The sequence below is a fragment of the Oncorhynchus clarkii genome, chromosome 24, assembly GCF_045791955.1.
Source record: "Oncorhynchus clarkii lewisi isolate Uvic-CL-2024 chromosome 24, UVic_Ocla_1.0, whole genome shotgun sequence".
NCBI classification, from domain to species: Eukaryota; Metazoa; Chordata; class Actinopteri; order Salmoniformes; family Salmonidae; genus Oncorhynchus; species Oncorhynchus clarkii.
Window position 1 is genome coordinate 24,162,309 of NC_092170.1, and position 18,566 is coordinate 24,180,874.

The 18,566-nt window shown below is 43.1% G+C and overlaps 1 protein-coding gene across 4 annotated transcripts in view; it reads left to right on the forward strand.

The window, feature by feature from the left end:
• Window positions 1-17,546, forward strand: part of LOC139382970 (Friend leukemia integration 1 transcription factor-like) — a 34,040-nt gene extending 16,494 nt beyond the window's left edge. For all 4 annotated transcript variants that reach the window (XM_071127249.1, XM_071127250.1, XM_071127251.1 and 1 more), the window contains 5 exons: window positions 2,356-2,424; window positions 11,031-11,090; window positions 12,877-12,936; window positions 13,084-13,131; window positions 14,960-17,546. In XM_071127249.1, the coding sequence (XP_070983350.1) occupies window positions 2,356-2,424; window positions 11,031-11,090; window positions 12,877-12,936; window positions 13,084-13,131; window positions 14,960-15,489 (767 nt within the window). In that variant the 3' untranslated portion in view covers window positions 15,490-17,546. The remainder of the gene's footprint in view (window positions 1-2,355; window positions 2,425-11,030; window positions 11,091-12,876; window positions 12,937-13,083; window positions 13,132-14,959) is intronic.
• The last annotated feature ends 1,020 nt before the right edge of the window (window positions 17,547-18,566 follow it).

An 18,566-nucleotide genomic window follows, 5' to 3' on the forward strand; every position in this document is an offset into this window, starting at 1 on the left:
GGCTCCCAGCCTCCCGGGCTGCCTCTGCTCCTGATTCCTACTGCTGCTGCTGGTGCAGCCCACTCGAGTGTGGGGACATTCTCAAGACCTCAATAGTTTATGCAGACCATAAACATCTGGGCTGAAGGCTGCAGAGGAAAAGGAGATCTGGAGTTCTCTCCTTCGCAGCAAGTTACTCCCAATCTCTCTCTCTCTCTCTCTCTCTCTCTCTCTCTTTTTAGGTTTTTATGGAGCTCCTCCTGCATTAGTTATTTCTATTGGCAGATTAGCACTGCAGTGGAGGGGCTCAGAGGCCTGGCTGCCTCTTGTTAGCTGTTAGGTACCATTACACAGCACCTCTGGTTGGTTTGGCGTTGGTCAGGGAACCGGGCTAATGTAGTCTAATTACTGGGGTCTCCTAGGCCTCCTTTAAGGGGCAGTGGCCTCATCTCCCAGGTGGGTGCCCTTCAGATTGTTGATGGAGAGAAGGGTATGTACATGTTTGAGGGGGTGTGGGACTTGAGAGGGGTTTGTTGATAGAGAAAAGGGTATACATGTGTGAGGGGATAGTATAGATTTTAGCTTGGTAGGATCAACATCAGGCCAGGGCTCAGCAAAGGTCAATGACGTCTAACCATCTCAGAAGGATGTCTGTCAATATTATGGTGTGTCAAGATGGAGGATGAAGGGGCAGGAAGCGTTTTAGACTCATCATTTAGAGAAAAGAAAGAAAACAAAACACTGCTATTGGAGGTATTATGTAATAGAAGTACAGACTTTTGGCAGATGTGGCTCGGTTGGAGGAGGCTGAACATCAGCCAGTCATTCCACTGCGCAGTCAGATTACTGGGATGTGTTTTCGAGGGGGAAGAGCACGTCCAAATAAATAGGCGGTTTAGCCAAGCCTCCCTCGCCCAAAGTGTCAGTGTTGGCGCTCCCCATTTTCTCTTTCTCCCTCTTTCCCTTGCTCCCTCTCTCTCTCCCGTCCTTATAATAGCGGTCCCAGTGTTCTCTTTTGAATCTGTTTTCTCAGCAGCTCTGCCTGTCTGGGGCGGCCCCCATGTGGAACCCAGTAAGGCAGTAGTTAACCTTAACCCCGTCTCTCTCTCTCTCTCTACTACTTTTTACTATTCTCTCTCTCACCCTGGAGATGGGTTGGTGCCATGCCTGCCCCGTGCGCTTACACTGAGAGTGTGGAATAATTTTTGTATGGGGAGCTGCGTTTGATTGCTGAGCAGGGACCCTGCCTCACACAATGCTGCCCCTGTTCACCAGCCCCAGGTCCAAACCAGGGCCAGAGCCTTGGGGGTGGTGTGGGCTGTGGTGTTGCGGGATGGGGTGGGGGTTAGAATATGTGTGTAGAGCCCCCACCTCCCGCCTCCCTCCGCCAACCCGCCAAGAAACAGACCCCAGGTCTGCATTGCTGTGGCCCCCCCATTCCCCCCCCCCCTTCCAAAATGAGCAAAGGCATCCTGCATTCCCAAGCTGTAGCCTATACTGTTATTCATCTCTCCGTCTCCTGCCCATTCAGAAAAGCTCATAGAGTTCCTTCCTAACCAGCAACTCCCATTAGTAGTAGTCTTTGTCTTAAATTTTACACTCCCCATAGTAGTACTAGTACTGGTATTTTCCCAGTGCATTTTTGGTCTGTTTTTCCACTCTGATTTATGCGTCGGGGCAGCTAAAGTTAAGAGAGCATTTTGGTGCCGCCCAGGGTGCCTGTGTAAGCAGAGGAATGCAGAGCACAGTTCTGCTCCATAAGGTAAAATGAAAAGCTAGCCATTATGCTATTATAAATAGTCTTGGTTTCTGGACTTTAATAGTCAGGAGGTTTGTGGTGGAATTGTTGACTCAGCACAGCATTCTGAGTTTAAAGGATTACATATAAAAAATATTGCTGGGTCGATTCTTTATTGGATAGAATGGATTGATTGTTTACAATGTACCATGGGCAGTTTTTAAGTATACTTTTAAGAGGCATCTCAAATTAAAGGAAATTGAGATCTACTTACACTAATCAAGGATCTTCTTACTGCCACCTACTGGGTATTGGCCAGTGTTTCTACTCACAGCTAATATCATTGTACACTGCATACCAAACATTAGAAACACCTTCCTAATATTGAGTTGACTCCAATGCTTCCCCTAGTTGTGTAAAGTTGTCTGGATATCCTTTGCGTGGTGGACCATTCTTGATATACCTTTATTGGAAATTATTGAGCGTGAAAAAACCTGCAGTGTTGCAGTTCTTGATGCATTTCTATACTATATAACCTATTAGCCAGTATATTTTATCAATCTTGCCCTATGCACAGATAACTGTAAACATTTTTTGATCATACAGCTCTGACGTTGTGCCCATCTGGCGTGTTGCAGGTAGCTCATCATTATCCTACAACACTCCATCTCACACGGACCAGTCTCCACGCCTGGCTGCCAAAGAAGGTAGGACAGCATTATTTTCTAAAACCTTACTGCTAATGTTAAATATGGGCAACAGTTTTCTATTTCAGAGGTGTTTTTATAGGGGTCTATGCTTCCTTTTTTGAAGAGAGCCAGGTATATGCTGAAAGAGTGAGAGAGAGAGAGAGCGAGAGCGAAAGAGAGAATGTGAGAGAGGACAAGAAAGAGTGTTCTCATTTAGCACGATCATTTAGCCAGCATCATTTAGCCAGCACGCTCCGCTCTGTCTGCCAGCCCCTCAGCGCACGGTGGTCTCAGTGTGAGTGCCAGCTCCCTCTCTGCTGCCACAGAGGAGAACAGGCCCAGGTCCTGGCAGCACCAAGCAGAGACACAGCTATTGACAGGTGTATCTTTTGTACAGGGGAATAATATCAGGCAGCGCTACCCCAGTCTGTGCTATTCATGGCCTACCTGCACATGGAGGAAAGCGAGGGCCACCTTACAATGGAAGGGAATTAGCAAAACAAAAGGCATGCCGTGGCTAACCTCCCCATCCACAGGGGGAGATATAGGAGGATAGGGTGGGGGGGCTCAGTGAGATAGCACGTCTAAATAAGGTCATTTTTGTGGAGCGGTGTACTTAAAGGACAGGTCAGCCACAATGTAAACAGAGACAGAAAGGAGACAGAAAGGGAGATGAGTTGTTTTTGTTGTCACAACTTTGACTCAATCTAAGAGGGAACACGTGGTGGTAGGGAGGAAAGGTTTTTTGGCGGTTGATGTGTGTATTTGTGCAGGTTTTGGAGGGCAACTGTTACACTGAGCATTGTAGGGCACTGTTCATTGTTTTAACATGTAGATTAGTGTTCTGTGTTGTTTGGTGTTGATGAGACATGTTCATTCTCTCCGATCAGATACACTGAAGAGTCTGGAAGACAGGGTTTTTTGCAGACAGCTAAAATGTGACTTTATGGTCCATAAATAACTCTGAATGTTTTTTATTTAACTAGGCAAGTCAGTTAAGATCAAATTCTTATTTACAATGACGACCTACCCCAGCCAAATCCTAACCCAGACGACGCTGGGCCAATTGTGCACCGCCCTATGCGACTCCCAATCACAGCCGGTTGTGATACAGTTTGGAATCGAACCAGGGTCTGTAGTGACGCCTCTAGCACTGAGATGCAGTGCCTTAGACCGCTGTGCCACTCTGAGGAGACACTTTGTCAAATGCGCATTTGCAGTGACATTTATCAAATCACATTTTATTTGTCACATGCTTCGTAAATGACAGGTTTCCCAATGCATTCCCAACAATGCAGAGGGAAAGGAAATGGAGAAATAATAGAAAAGTAAAACACAGAATAATAATAAAATTAATAATAGACACACAATGAGTAATCATAACTTGGCTATATACAAGGGGTATCATTACCGAGTCAATGTGCAGGGTTATGACGTAAGTGAGGTAGGTACATGTACAGTGCATTTAAGTGAGATATGTACATGTACAGTGCATTTGGAAAGTATTCAGACCCCTTGACTTTTTCAACATTTTATTACATTACAGCCTTATTATAAAATGGATTAAATAAAAACATGTCCTAATCAATCTACGCCCATAATGACAAAGCAAAAACAGGTTTTTAGAAACTTTTGCAAATTTATTGCAAATAAAAAACAGAAATACCTTATTTACACAAGTTTTCAGCCCCTTTGCTATGAGACTTGAAATTGAGCTCAGGTGCATCCAGTTTCAATTGATCATCCTTGAGATGTTTCTACAACTTAGAGTCCACCTGTGGTAAATTGATTGGGCATGATTTGGAAAGGCACACACCTGTCTATATAAGATCCCACAGTTGACCATGCATGTCAGAGCAAAAACCAAGCTGTAAGGTCTTAAATGAAAGAAGTTTGGAACCACCAATACTCTTCCTAGAGCTGTCCGTCTGGCCAAACTAAGCAATCAGGTGAGAAGGGCCTTGGTCAGGGAGGTGACCAAGAACTCAATGGTCCCTATGTCAGAGCTCCAGAGTTCCTCTGTGGAGATGGGAGAACCTTCCAGAAGGACAACCATCTCTGCAGCTCTACACCAATCAGGCCTTTATGGTAGAGTGGCCAGATGGAAGCCACTCCTCAGTAAAAGGCACATGACAGGTTGGAGTTTGCCAAAAGGCACCTAAAGAACTCTCAGACCATGAGAATCAAGATGCTCTGGTCTGCTGAAACCAAGATTGAACCCTTTGTGGTGGTGGCAGCATCATGCTGTGGGGATGTTTTTCAGCGGCAGGGACTGGGAGAATAGTCAGGATCGAGGGAAAGATGAAAGGAGCAAAGTACAGAGAGATCCTTGATGAAAACCTACTCCAGAGTGCTCAGGCCCTCAGACTGGGGCAAAGGTTCACCTTTCAACAGGACAACGGCCCTAAGCACACAGCCAAGACAGCCAAGACAACTTGGTGGCTTCTGGAAAAGTCTCAGAATGTTCTTGAGTGGCCAAGCCAGAGCCCAGACTTGAGCCTGATCAAACATCTCTGGAGAGGCCCGAAAATAGCTGTGCAGCAACGCTCCCCATCCAACCTGACAGAGCTTGAGAGGATCTGCATAGAATAATGGGAGAAACTCCCCAAATACAGTTGTGCCAAGCTTGTAGCATCATACCCAAAAAGACTTGAAGCTGTAATTGCTGCCAACGGTGCTTCAACAAAGTACTGAGTAAAAGGTTGAATACTTATGTAAATGTTATATTTCAGTTTTTTAATTTGAATACATTTGCAAAAATTTCTAAAAACCTGTTTTTGCTTTGTCATTTTGCGGGTAGATTGATGAAGAGAAAAAAAAACGATTTAATCAGTTTTAGAATAAGGCTGTAACATAACAAAATGTGGAAGAAGTCAAGGGGTCTGAATAGTTTCCTAATGCACTGCAACAAGGAATAAAGTAACAGATAGTGAACAGTAGCAGCAGCGTATGTTATGAGACAAAAAAGTAATTGCAAAAAGGACCACTGCAGAGGTTGCTATTTGGTTAACTATTTAACTACATTTTTTGCAGTCTTATGGCTTGGGGTAGAAGCTGTTCAGGATCCTATTGGTTCCAGACTTGGTGTGTCAGACCCGCCTAAGCCTGTGTTAGTGTCTGTGAGATGAAGTACATATCCTTTACATGTGGACTGTGAAGTCACCACCATATACAGTACATGAGAACAGGTTGCAATAACACTGATAGCCTGGCTCACAGGAAAAGGGCATATCTAGCTGGGAAGAGAGGAAGAGACTAGGCTGAGTTACACTGTTCTCACCCTGGTTCATATCATCATGGGTGTGCTCGATGAGATACTTTATGTTTCTGTATGATTTTATTCAGGGTTTTTTTAGACAATAGACATAGACAAAATACATGAGCGCTAAGATTCTGCAGTGTCACCTCTGACCCCGTCTTCCTGGTTCTCAGTGGCAGGTATTTGGACTGGCAGATCCAGCAGGTCAACTCCCCTCAACACCATTTCCCCAACACAGAGAAGTGGCTACCATAATAGTGCTCCTTCTTCTCCTAATACAAACTCAGTCACAGCCCAAATTACATAAAAGCCTTTTTCTTCAAGAAATGCCAGTATTGAGACTTTTATCAACTTTCTATCGCCAGATGTTCACAGTCATATTGTCTGTAGAAAAGGGTCACATACCATCTCAGCTCTGTCAGGGTATAGTAAGCACCGTTATTCAGCAGGAGACCTCCAAATCTTTTCCAGACTGTCTGATGTAAAAACCAATGTTATGAATAAAAGTGAGCATATAAAACATGGAATGCAGCAGCCATGAAAAGTGTGTGTGCGTGTGTTCATGTGCTTGCTTGCCTGTGTGTTGAGCTAAAGGGTACAGGGAGATAGTTTGGAGATTCAGTGATTTACCACATGGCTCCTCAGTGGTCACAGAGAGGGAAGCTTTAGCGATTGATGGGCTATTCTTTGTCTTTTATCTTTCCCTCTATGGCCTCCCAAGTGGAGAACTGCTGATTTACATTGGTTGTATAGCCAAGCATACATACAGTACTCTATCCATTGTATGTACATTGTGTCTGCTAAAGCTTGGCAGCTGCCTCTGCCAAGCTCATATAGTCAGCTCTTTTCCTTTCTCACACAGATGGCTTTTAAAGCACCTGCATACAGTATAAAGAGCCCTGCTCTGTCTGAGTCTGTCTTTGGCTTAGACTGTGGGTTAAAAGCGGTCCATGACTATGCTTGTCTCTCGTTGGTGCTCAGCCCTTGTTTTGAATAGCTGGTCTGCAGTCAGGTCTCCCAGGAGGAGCAAGCATTGCACCACACCCCAGCCCAGAGTGGAAACTGGCTCTACTCAGAGGGCCTGGAAAAAGAGGGAGAGAGAGGCTCCATACTTCTGGGGTGTCTGTTGAGTTTGCATGGCTGACTGTATTCCTGACCTGGTGTGCTCATCTGGACTCTGGTCGTCCTTCCCAGTCTGTCTGCCTGGCTTCCCCCTTTCCTATCATCTCTTCTCGTTTCCTCTCTACTCCTTTCATACCCTCTCCTCCCCTCTCCTCTCCTCTCCTCTTCTGCCCTTGAGCAAGGCAGTTAACCCCCACAACAACTGCTACCCGGTTGCCGATGAAGTGGATGTCGATTAAGGCGCCCCCCACAACTCTCTTATTCAGAGGGGTTGGGTTAAATGTGGAAGACACATTTAGTTTGAAATCATCCAGTTGACTAAGTATTCCCCTTTCCCTTCCTCCTCACCTTCCGTCTCCTCTCGTCTACTCTGCTGAATGGTGCTCCACATAGGTCTCATGTCCACCCCTGCCCTTCTGGTCTGACTCAGACCCTAATCGAATCAGGAATAGGAACTTCCCCACTGTCTATAGCGGTGAACCCTTAATATGAGGATATTGCAGGGATGTGACCCTCTCTCATGTCTAAAGGCTACATAGTGGAGCCGAGTGTAGTCTATCCAACCACCTCCTCTGCTCTTTATCAGACAGTAGCGGGATTCAACGCCATTGTTTTCTTTTCAGATTCCAACGTTGTGTTTCGTCTGTCTGGGTCTCTTGAGTTTCTCACTCTCTCTCTCTGTCTCTCTCTCTCTCTCTCTCTCTGTATCTGTCTCTCGCACTCTCTCTCTCTCCCCCTTCTGTTTGTGACCCTTCTCTTGGAAGGAGGTAGCCCCTGTGTGTTTTTTCGCAGAGGAGGGGGAGCGGGAGAGGGGAAAAAAGGGCTAGTAAAACAAAGAGAGGTTGTCTGCAGGCAAGGCAAGCAGGAAACGCAACTCTCCGAGGACTCTCCCCCAGTCGTTGCTACTTGGCTATCCCACCAGCCCACTGCAGATTGGACCTGACAGCCTCTGCTGAGCGACGGCCGCCCGACTGTTATTCCTCTCTCACTCTGTCTCTCTCTCTCACTCTCTCTTCTATCACTCTCTCTCTGACTTCTCTCTTCTCCCTCCCCCTCTTTCTCTACCACTCCACCCAGCTCCCTCCATCCTACCCCAGGCCCATCTGACAGTGAGAGACCCACTCTTTGTTTAGTTCTTCCAGGTTCAGGCCCATTGAGTCAACTCTGGGATTAATAGTTTAAAAAGCATAAAGAGTGAGATGTTCATGAGATCTCTTTTTAGGGAAATGTTTCTGCTGAATGACGGTTTTATAAAGCACAAACACACATGAGCAAAAGGAAATTAGTTGAAATAACATCCTGTGAAAGTGTGATTAAATACACTGTTTGTAATTATTTTTATTGTAGATATGTAATTTATGTTAGACAATAAAACAAGTTCTAGTGACATTGCTTCTTAGAAAGCCTGATTTTTAATTTTTTATTACAGCTTTAAATCAAGTTTGTGGTTGAGAAGTACTCAACACTAAAGTAGATGTGCATTTTGATTTATTCAATGTTGGTTGAAGTTAACCAGTGGAAGGTCTGCATTTCCAAATGTTTGTTTTATAGGAAATGACATGTTTCTGACCACGAGAGGGAAGTGTTGGATAATGTTTTGAGAAGCCATGACATGGCTCTCAACCAGTTGTAGATGCGGAGGTCACTGATGAGTCAGAGGGAGCTAGTTGTGACAAACCCTCCTGTAATAGGTGGGTGTCTGCATCACCACGGTGAAGCATGTTAAGTTCTAGCTGTCCCATTGGCTGTATATGTAGCGTGACACATGTGATTTAGAGCCTTAAGTCTTCACATTAGACACCTGCGGTGTCTCTTAACTGCATGTTGAGCTCAGCAGGGGCTTATATGAGCACCACTTATGTGACCAAACATAAAAACAGTGGTGACATCATGAGATTTGAAACATTACAAATATTAATGTAGTCATTATAACACGATGGAAGACTAGTAGGACATTACATCAGCTATATGTAATATTAGTAGGACATTACATCAGCTATATGTAATATTAGTAGGACATTACATCAGCTATATGTAATATTAGTAGGACATTACATCAGCTATATGTAATATTAGTAGGGCATTACATTAGCTATATGTAATATTAGTAGGACATTATATCAGCTATATGTAATATTAGTAAGACATTATATCAGCTTATGTAATATTAGTAGGACATTACATCAGCTATATGTAATATTAGTAGGACATTACATCAGCTATATGTAATATTAGTAGGACATTACATCAGCTATATGTAATATTAGTAGGGCATTACATTAGCTATATGTAATATTAGTAGGACATTACATCAGCTATATGTAATATTAGTAGGACATTACATCAGCTATATGTAATATTAGTAGGACATTACATCAGCTATATGTAATATTAGTAAGACATATCAGCTATATGTAATATTAGTAAGACATCAGCTATATGTAATATTAGTAAGACATTATATCAGCTATATGTAATATTAGTAGGACATTACATCAGCTATATGTAATATTAGTAGGACATTACATCAGCTATATGTAATATTAGTAGGACATTACATCAGCTATATGTAATATTAGTAAGACATTATATCAGCTATATGTAATATTAGTAGGACATTACATCAGCTATATGTAATATTAGTAAGACATATCAGCTATATGTAATATTAGTGGACATTACATCAGCTATATGTAATATTAGTAAGACATTATATCAGCTATATGTAATATTAGTAAGACATTACATCAGCTATATGTAATATTAGTAAGACATTATATCAGCTATATGTAATATTAGTAAGACATTATATCAGCTTATGTAATATTAGTAGGAAATTACATCTGTTAGATGTGTGTCTTGCTTCACTGGCTGTTATATGTCCTCCTGTCTAGTGACTCTTTGCATGTGGTACAGTCTTAGCCGATAACAAAGCTAAATGTCAGGGTTGCTATAGTCGTTGCCAGCCAAATGAAGGTGAAATTGCATCTACTTTCAATTTAGATGGGAATGTGCAGTACTGTTTTTGATGCCTTGATGGAGAAAATATGCATCTTGTTTTATCTGCACGTCAAGGAGATTGATTACAACTGGTAGCAATTCAGGTACCAAGACAGCATTCAATCAGTTAGGAACCTCACAAACGTAAGGCAATTCTTTCCAGTTGCAGCATCTTACAATCATAAACTACTAGAATGTCTATCTGTCTGTGTGTGTGTCAGTTTGTGTGTATTTTCCCCTCCCGTTTGTGGTCACCATGGTGCAACCTGCTCATAAAACTGTCATTTGATCGAAGACATCTTGTTGGTTCCTTTAGTTTTGAGACATAGTTGTATGTCAGATAAACCCACATAACCGTGGCCAGATATCCTGCTGCACAGGGTTTCTTGGACAGGGCTTGGATAGACAGGCAAACCTTTTTATAGCCAGCTCTTGGCATCACTACTCTGCCTTATTTCCGTGACAATCTCGTTGCTTGTTTAAAGCCAAGTTGTGTTCCTGAGATGGGTTCGCTTGCAGGTGGGGAGGTAGAGAGCACAGCCTAGAACATACACAGCCACATACCATAAAGAGACACTACCACATTTTAATTCAGGACTAGTGTATATTATGAGATTAAGTGGAGGGTTCATCTTCTCAAGCTAGAATCAGTTCATTTCCCACTCGTGCATAGGCTGCTTGATTGTTTAGCAACAAAACCGACTTGTGCGCAACCATGAGGCAAAAAAGATTGGGTTGGCCTAGATTGTTGACAACATGTAAACTATATTCAGTCTGCAAGGTTTGGGGGTGGGGGCGGGGGCGGGAGGGGTGTCGAGGGAGAGGTTGTTGTTTTATTCGGGGGGGTTCGAATGGTTAAGGGGCAGCTCTCACGTAACTGTAGGGGGATCTTGGATGGTTGATGGCCTGGCGGTTGGGAGCTTGGGCCGGTGACCGATAGGTCGCTGGTTCGGCTCCCTGTTTTTGAAAATTAAAAATTAAACAAGTTACACTGAGTTAAAACGAGCCACAAACGGTTCCCCACATGGCAGCTTCTTGTAATTGTTGCTAGCTGTCTGACCATTCAGAGTCATAACACCCCACAGCCTTCTGCCTCATCGATGCGTGGGCATCATTTTCGTATACGATGTCAGCCAACCCATCTATAGGATAAATAAATGTAATACTCCGATATTAAATGTTAGGAAGTGCAGTAGAGTGTTTAATGTTGACAAATCTCTCTTTGTCGCTCTCCACTTCTCAGACCCTTCATATGATGCTGTACGGCGGACTGGATGGTCGAACAACATGCACAGTGGAAAAGGTAAGCAAGCGCTTTGCTTTACTGAGTCGCAGAAAGACTTGTAGCCTAACCACACAAGGAATTAGCATATGGTCCAACCCATCATGCATCATCACATACAGTGCCTTCGGAAAGTATTCAAACCCCTTGACTTTTTCCACATTTTGTTACGTTACAGCCTTATTGGATTCAATAAAACAATTTCCTCAGCAATCAACATGCAATACCCCATAATGACAAAGGAAAAATAAGTTTTTAGAAACTTTTTCAAATGCTTATAAACAAAAAACAGAAAAACTTTATTAACAGAAGTATTCAGACCATTTGCTATGTGACTCGAAATTGAGCTCAGGTACACCCTGTTTCCATTGATCATCCTTGAGATGTTTCTACAACTTGATTGGAGTCCACCTGTAGTAAATTCAATGGATCGGACATGATTTGGAAAGGCACAACCCTGTCTATAAGTTGACATCACATGTCAGAGCAACAGGATTATGTTGAGGCACAGATCTGGGGAAGGGTACCATTTCTACAGCATTGAAATTCATCAAGAACACAATGGGCTCCACCATTTTTAAATGGAAGAAGTTTGGAACCACCAAGACTTCCTAGAGCTGGCCGCCCGGCCAAACTAAGCAATCGGGTAAGAAGGGCTTTGGTCAGGGAGGTGACCAAGAACACGATGGTCACTCTGATAGAGCTCTAAAGTTCCTCTGTGGAGATGGGAAAACCTTCCAGAAGGACAACCATCTCTGCAGCACTACACCAATTAGGCCTTTATGGTAGAGTGGCCAGACAAAGCTACTTCTCAGGAAAAAGCACATGACAGCCTGCATGGAGTTTGCTAAAAAGCACCTAAAGACTCTCAGACCATGAGCAACAAGATTGGTCTGATGAAACCAAGATTTAACTCTTTGGCCTGAATTGCAAGCTTCACGTCTGGCGGAGACTTGGCACCCTCCCTACGGTGAAGCATGGTGGTGGCAGCATCATGCTGTGGGGATGGGTTTTTTAGCGACAGGGACTGGGAGACTAGTCAGGATCGAGGCAAAGATGAATGGAATAAAGTACATAGAGATCCTTGACAAACCTGCTCCAGAGCGCTCAGGACCTCAAACTGGGGCAAAGGTTCACTTTCCAACAGGACAATGACCCTAAGCACACAGCCAATTCAACACAGGTGTGGCTTCGGGAAAAGTCTCAATGTCCTTGAGTGGCCCAGCCAAAGCCCGGACTTGAACCCGATCATACATCTCTGGAGAGAACTGAAAATGGCTGTGTAGCAATGCTCCCCATCAAACCTGACAGAGCTTTAGAGTACCTGCAGAGAAGAATGGGAGAAACTCCCCAAATACAGTTGTGCCAAGCTTGTATTTTATAAATTAGCAAACATTTAAAAAAACTTGTTTTTGCTTTGTCATTATGGGGTATTGTGTGTAGATTGATGAGGAACAAAACAATGTAATCCATTTTAGAATAAGGCTGTAACCTAACAGAATGTGGAAAATGTCAAGGGGTCTGAATACTTTCCTAATGCACTTTACATTCTTCCCTAGCTCATAGAGAGTCGTGTGAGAGCCCACTCAACCCAAGCATGCAAGGCAAACCACCAATGATTAAATCCTCAGTCGTCAACCCTGAAATCTGTGAACTTTAAGCACTTACCCTAGCCACCAGTTACTGGCCTGTTTTCTTTGGAACGGGGCTGACATGCCATTAAGATGTGTACTGTGGTTTATCCATGACCGCCCAACTGGCTTTCTTCCCTCCTGTTTCTTTCCCCTCCTAAACTCTCCCTCTTCAGGCTCGCCGGTGGTCACACAGAACGTGTCCAAGTCCACTGAACAGCCCAGACCTCAGCCAGGTAATGTATTTCACCCTGCTCATTCCTACCATCATGTGTGTGTGCTCCACTTAAGACAGCCGCAGTTGGTTACACCCATCTCACAAGGATGAGGATCAGCCTAATGTATAGTGATACATACAGACTAACAGACCTCTCTCTCCACAGATCCTTACCAGATCCTGGGGCCCACCAGCAGTCGACTGGCCAACCCAGGTAGGTACAGGAGGATGTGTGAGACCAATCATATGTCAGATGTAAACAAAATTTCCCAACATACATTGCTTCATTATGGCCTTGGTGGATTTCTCTGAAAAAAAAAATCTGCTGAGAATTGTGCACATTTGCATTCTACTTTATTGCAGTGTTCAGTAAGTACAGTCGTGGCCAAAAGTTTTGAGAATGACACAAATATACATTTTCACAAAGTCTTCTGCTTCAGTTTGTATGATGGAAATTTGCATATACTCCAGAATGTTATGAAGAGTGATCAGATGAATTGCAATTAATTGCAAAGTCCCTCTTTGCCATGCAAATGAACTGAATCCCCCCGAAACATTTCCACTGCATTTCAGCCCTGCCACAAAAGGACCAGCTGACATCATGTCAGTGATTCTCTCATTAACACAGGTGTGAGTGTTGATGAGGACAAGGCTGGAGATCACTCTGTCATGCTGATTGAGTTCGAATAACAGACTGGAAGCTTCAAAAGGAGGGTGGTGCTTGGAATCATTGTTTTTCCTCTGTCAGCCATGGTTACCTGCAAGGAAACACGTGGCGTCATCATTGCTTTGCACAAAAAGGGCTTCACAGGCAAGGATATTGCTGCCAGTAAGATTGTACCTAAATCAACAATTTATCGGATCATCAAGAACTTCAAGGAGAGCGGTTCAATTGCTGTGAAGAAGGCTTCAGGGCGCCCAAGAAAGTCCAGAAAGCGCCAGGACCGTGTCTTAAAGTTGATTCAGCTGCGGGATTTGGGGCACTACCAGTACAGAGCTTGCTCAGGATTGGCAGCAGGCAGGTGTGAGTGCATCTGCAAGCACAGTGAGGTGAAGAATTTTGGAGGATGGCCTGGTGTCAAGAAGGGCAGCAAAGAAGCCACTTCTCTCCAGGAAAAACATCAGGGACAGACTGTTATTCTGCAAAAGGTACAGAGATTGGACTGCTGAGGATTGCGGAAAAGTCATTTTCTCTGATGAATCCCCTTTCTGATTGTTTGGGGCATCCGGAAAAAAGCTTGTCCGGAGAAGACAAGGTGAGCGCTACCATCAGTCCCGTGTCATGCCAACAGTAAAGCATCCTGAGACCATTCATGTGTGGGGTTGCTTCTCAGCCAAGGGAGTGGGCTCACTCACAATTTTGCCTAAGAACACAGCCATGAATAAAGAATGGTACCAACACATCCCTGAGAGCAACTTCTCCCAACCATCCAGGAACAGTTTGGTGACGAACAATGCATTTTCCAGCATGATGAAGCACCGTGCCATAAGGCAAAAGTGATAACTAAGTGGCTCGGGGAACAAAACATCGATATTTTGGGTCTATGGCCAGGACACTCCCCAGACCTTAATCCCATTGAGAACTTGTGGTCAATCCTCAAGAGGCAGGTGGACAAACAAAACCCCATAAATTCTGACAAACTACAAGCATTGATTATGCAAGAATGAGCTGCCATCAGTCAGGATGTGGCCCAGAAGTTAATTGACCGCATGCCAGGGCTGATTGCAGAGGTCTTGAAAAAGAAGGGTCAACACTGCAAATATTGACTCTTTGCATCAACTTCATGTAATTGTCAATAAAAGCCTTTGACACTAATGAAATGCTTGTAATTGTGCTTCAGTATTCCATAGTAACATCTGACAAAAATATCTAAAGACACTCAAGCAGCAAACTTTGTGCAAATTAATATTTGTGTCATTCTCAAAACTTTTGGCCACGACTGTACATAATGAGTTATGGGTCTTTGATCAATCGGATGTTAGGTGTTCAGGGATAGAACAGCTGTTGATTTGACCTATGTGTGTGTGTGTTTCCTGGTCAGGTTCAGGACAGATCCAGCTGTGGCAGTTCCTGCTGGAGCTCCTGTCGGACAGCACCAATGCTGGCTGCATCACCTGGGAGGGCACCAATGGAGAGTTCAAGATGACTGACCCAGACGAGGTGGCGAGGCGCTGGGGCGAGAGGAAGAGCAAGCCCAACATGAACTACGACAAGCTGAGCCGCGCCCTGCGCTACTACTACGACAAGAACATCATGACCAAGGTGCACGGCAAGCGCTACGCCTACAAGTTTGACTTCCACGGTATCGCTCAGGCCCTTCAGCCCCACCCCACCGAGTCCTCCATGTACAAGTACCCCTCGGACCTTGCATACGTGCCCTCCTACCATGCCCACCAGCAGAAGGTCAACTTCGTGTCCCCACATCCCCCCTCCATGCCCGTCACCTCTTCTAATTTCTTTGGACCCACTGCTCCGTACTGGAGCTCCCCTACAGGGGGCATCTACCCCAACCACAGCGTCCCCCGCCACCCCAACTCCCACGTGCCCTCCCACCTAGGCAGTTACTACTAAACCCCACTGCACCATGACGTCTTCCCCAACCTTCTCTCCCCCCAACCAAACCCACCAGTGCTGATCTGAAACCACAATGAAACCAAACCAACTAAGACCGAGAGAAAGGGCGATTCTCCGCCTGGACCCAAAGTCTGCTCTTAACTGGCAAGATGAAGAAAACTAACTGAAGAAAGCTACCTGAAGAAAGCTAACTGAAGAAAGCTAACTGAAGAGATCTAACTGAAGGAATGTTTGAAGGATAAAAAAACTGGATGTTCCAAATGGAGTACTACTTATTTACAAGACAAGAGACTGTTTCCATGTTTGTTTTGTTCAGTTTTTCAGTTTGTCTGTGTTTTTTGTGCCATGTGTCCCTTGAAAACAGCACCCATGGGCCAGTTCAGAGTGCCCCCAAAATCTAGACACGTTACCCACACAGACGCAGCCTTATCGAGAGACCATAGAGCCTCTCATACCTACTTTGTGCCTGATCACAGACATGGACCCATTCTCTATGTGTCTCAATCTACATTTCCCTCATATGATAAAGCTCCTGCCTTGTTCCTCGTTCCAGTCCTGTATGGGGTCTCAGATCAACATCATGTTCGTCTGTCTCATGTTCTGTTATCAGTCCGTCCATCTGCATCCGGTATAGGTAGGGCTTTAAAGAAAATGACTTTTCAGCACTGAATGAAAATGAAATGTTGGCAACTGGAATATGCCATTGATTCACAATTATCTTATCCTCCAAACTGGAAGTAGGCGAATTGGAGACCAGAGTTGGAAGTGAAGCGCTGTAGCTATGTTTTCAGGGGGCCACACACCGGTTGGCTGTTGTTATAGGAACTATGCTGTTTGTCCTCTTCAGCCATTGGTTCGTTCCATTTCCAGATGTTTTGTTGGACCAAGTCATTATTAATGTGAATGCCCTCTGGTCCATGGAACACATCCTCAATTTGACAATCACAGTTGTTTGTCTGTCCAGGCCAGTCAAGTGTCTCTGTGCATTCATACTTCACTGCCATTTCAAAACGTGCATTTTCAGATGTTTAAAGTTTGTTGTATGAAAGAAATAATTGTATTTAAACAGCTGAATATGGACTTGTTTCACTACTTCTTGAAAATAAATGGTTTACTAAATAAAGAACAAAACCAATAAAGTAAGAAAGGATGAAAACGTAGAAATCCTCAGATTCGCGAATGCTGTGCGTTCGTCAGACCTATTTTCTATTATTTTGTAAACATTGGTCAACTAGGCATTAAAGCAACTTACTGTATAAATTATGCAGAGTTATTTTCATATGTGACACAGTTTTAAAAAGTCAAGAGAATTAATACGAGTTGACCTCGGTCAAAAATGCAAACATTGTTAAGTCCGTTACTGATATATAGTATGTTCAACATTTTTAAACGTTTTATATCTGTACATTTGGGCAGTCCATTTTTACATGATTTTTATTTTATTTTATGAAATTCAATTTGTAATGTCCTCAGTGCCTTGGAGTGAACACAAGATTTGTTCTAGCTAGTTATTACCAAAAACCACAAATGCCTGCTTGAATCATAATCCTATACTTATAGTCAATCTGTTATTCTGTATATACCATGCTTTTGGTTGCTTTCAATTCTAAAATAGGCCAACAATACTTGTCATGTCTCATATCATTAAGCCAACCACCCAGAAATTGCCAGCTTTTGTCTGTGCCTTTAAATTGGCCTGGTATATTATGCAAAAGAGCACAGACACCCCTTATATTCACAGCAAGCATCTCTTTTAAGCTCGATTGCTTTAGATGTGTGAATTAAAGGGAATTTGTTAGATGTAGCATGAAGGTAATAATCTAAAATGTACCCTTTACATCCACCTCTCATAAACAGTAATGTTCAATGAAAGGGGAGCTGTGCTACTTCGTATATGCAATGTATTTTGGATATTAAATATATAAATGTAATTTTGCAATTAACCATTTTATTATTATTGTAATTCCTGCCATGTATTAAGTACTAACTTTTGAAAAAGGGCTTTTGTATAGGAAAGAAATTTGACAAAATAAAAGTTTTTACTTCTGAACATATTTACTTCTGTTGGTCCATTGTCTGCCAAAAAGTAGGATACTGATCTTTAGCTACTAGGCAAAGTTACAACATAATTTGTATATTTTTCCTCTTATCTGCATCACTATAAGAAATCTAGTTAATGTGTAGCTCTGTTTCAATCAATACGTAATCATTACTAGCAATATTATCCAGACTATAACACAATTTCATTCATTTTTATAATTTCAATGTTATACAAAATTATTTGATGAGAAAATACATTTCCTGTGGAGACGAGATTGTAACAGGAAATACTTTTTTGGTTTCTCTGATGTTTCTTATATACTGTATAATGACAACACACATCGACCCAAGTCCCAATACATGTGCTAACAATATCAGATGACTACTGGGGTTGTTGGGTTATGTAAGTGCCTCAGAAGAGTATGTTGTGATTTCTTCTCAACTTGAGAGGTACATGGATGTGAGGAGAGACCTTTGTCCTCTTGTTATCATAGAGGATGTCAAGTGTGTTTATGATAACTGGGTTATTTACAGTAATGTATTCAGTGTACCCCATCAGCCTACGTACAATTGAGTCGTACAAAATGACAATGCGTGCATGTGTGTGAGAGAGAGAGAAAGAAAGGAGAGAAACACTTTCCTATCCTATACTGTCATACTCATTTATCGATGTATCATGTCAGTCGGTCAAGCAATGCAGGTCTCATCAGGCTATAAGTTTCCATATCAAGTTTTTTATGTGATGTCCATTGAAAGCCTTGATTTGCATGGATTTTAAACAGCTGTGAAATATTCTGTGAATGATAAAACATTTATTGTATTCCATGAAACAGAGAAGGCAACATCCATCACATCCATCCCATACCACCTTTAAAATCGACAATTGCAGTCATGCAAATCACCACGAGCAAAAACACTTCACTGTCGCCACCATGTGGCTAGTACAGGCCAATGCAATTGACGAAGCAATTCACTGTGTAAATCAGCTTCGAACAGGAGTCTTTTTTTTCACATCTTGTCTTATCACCTAGTGA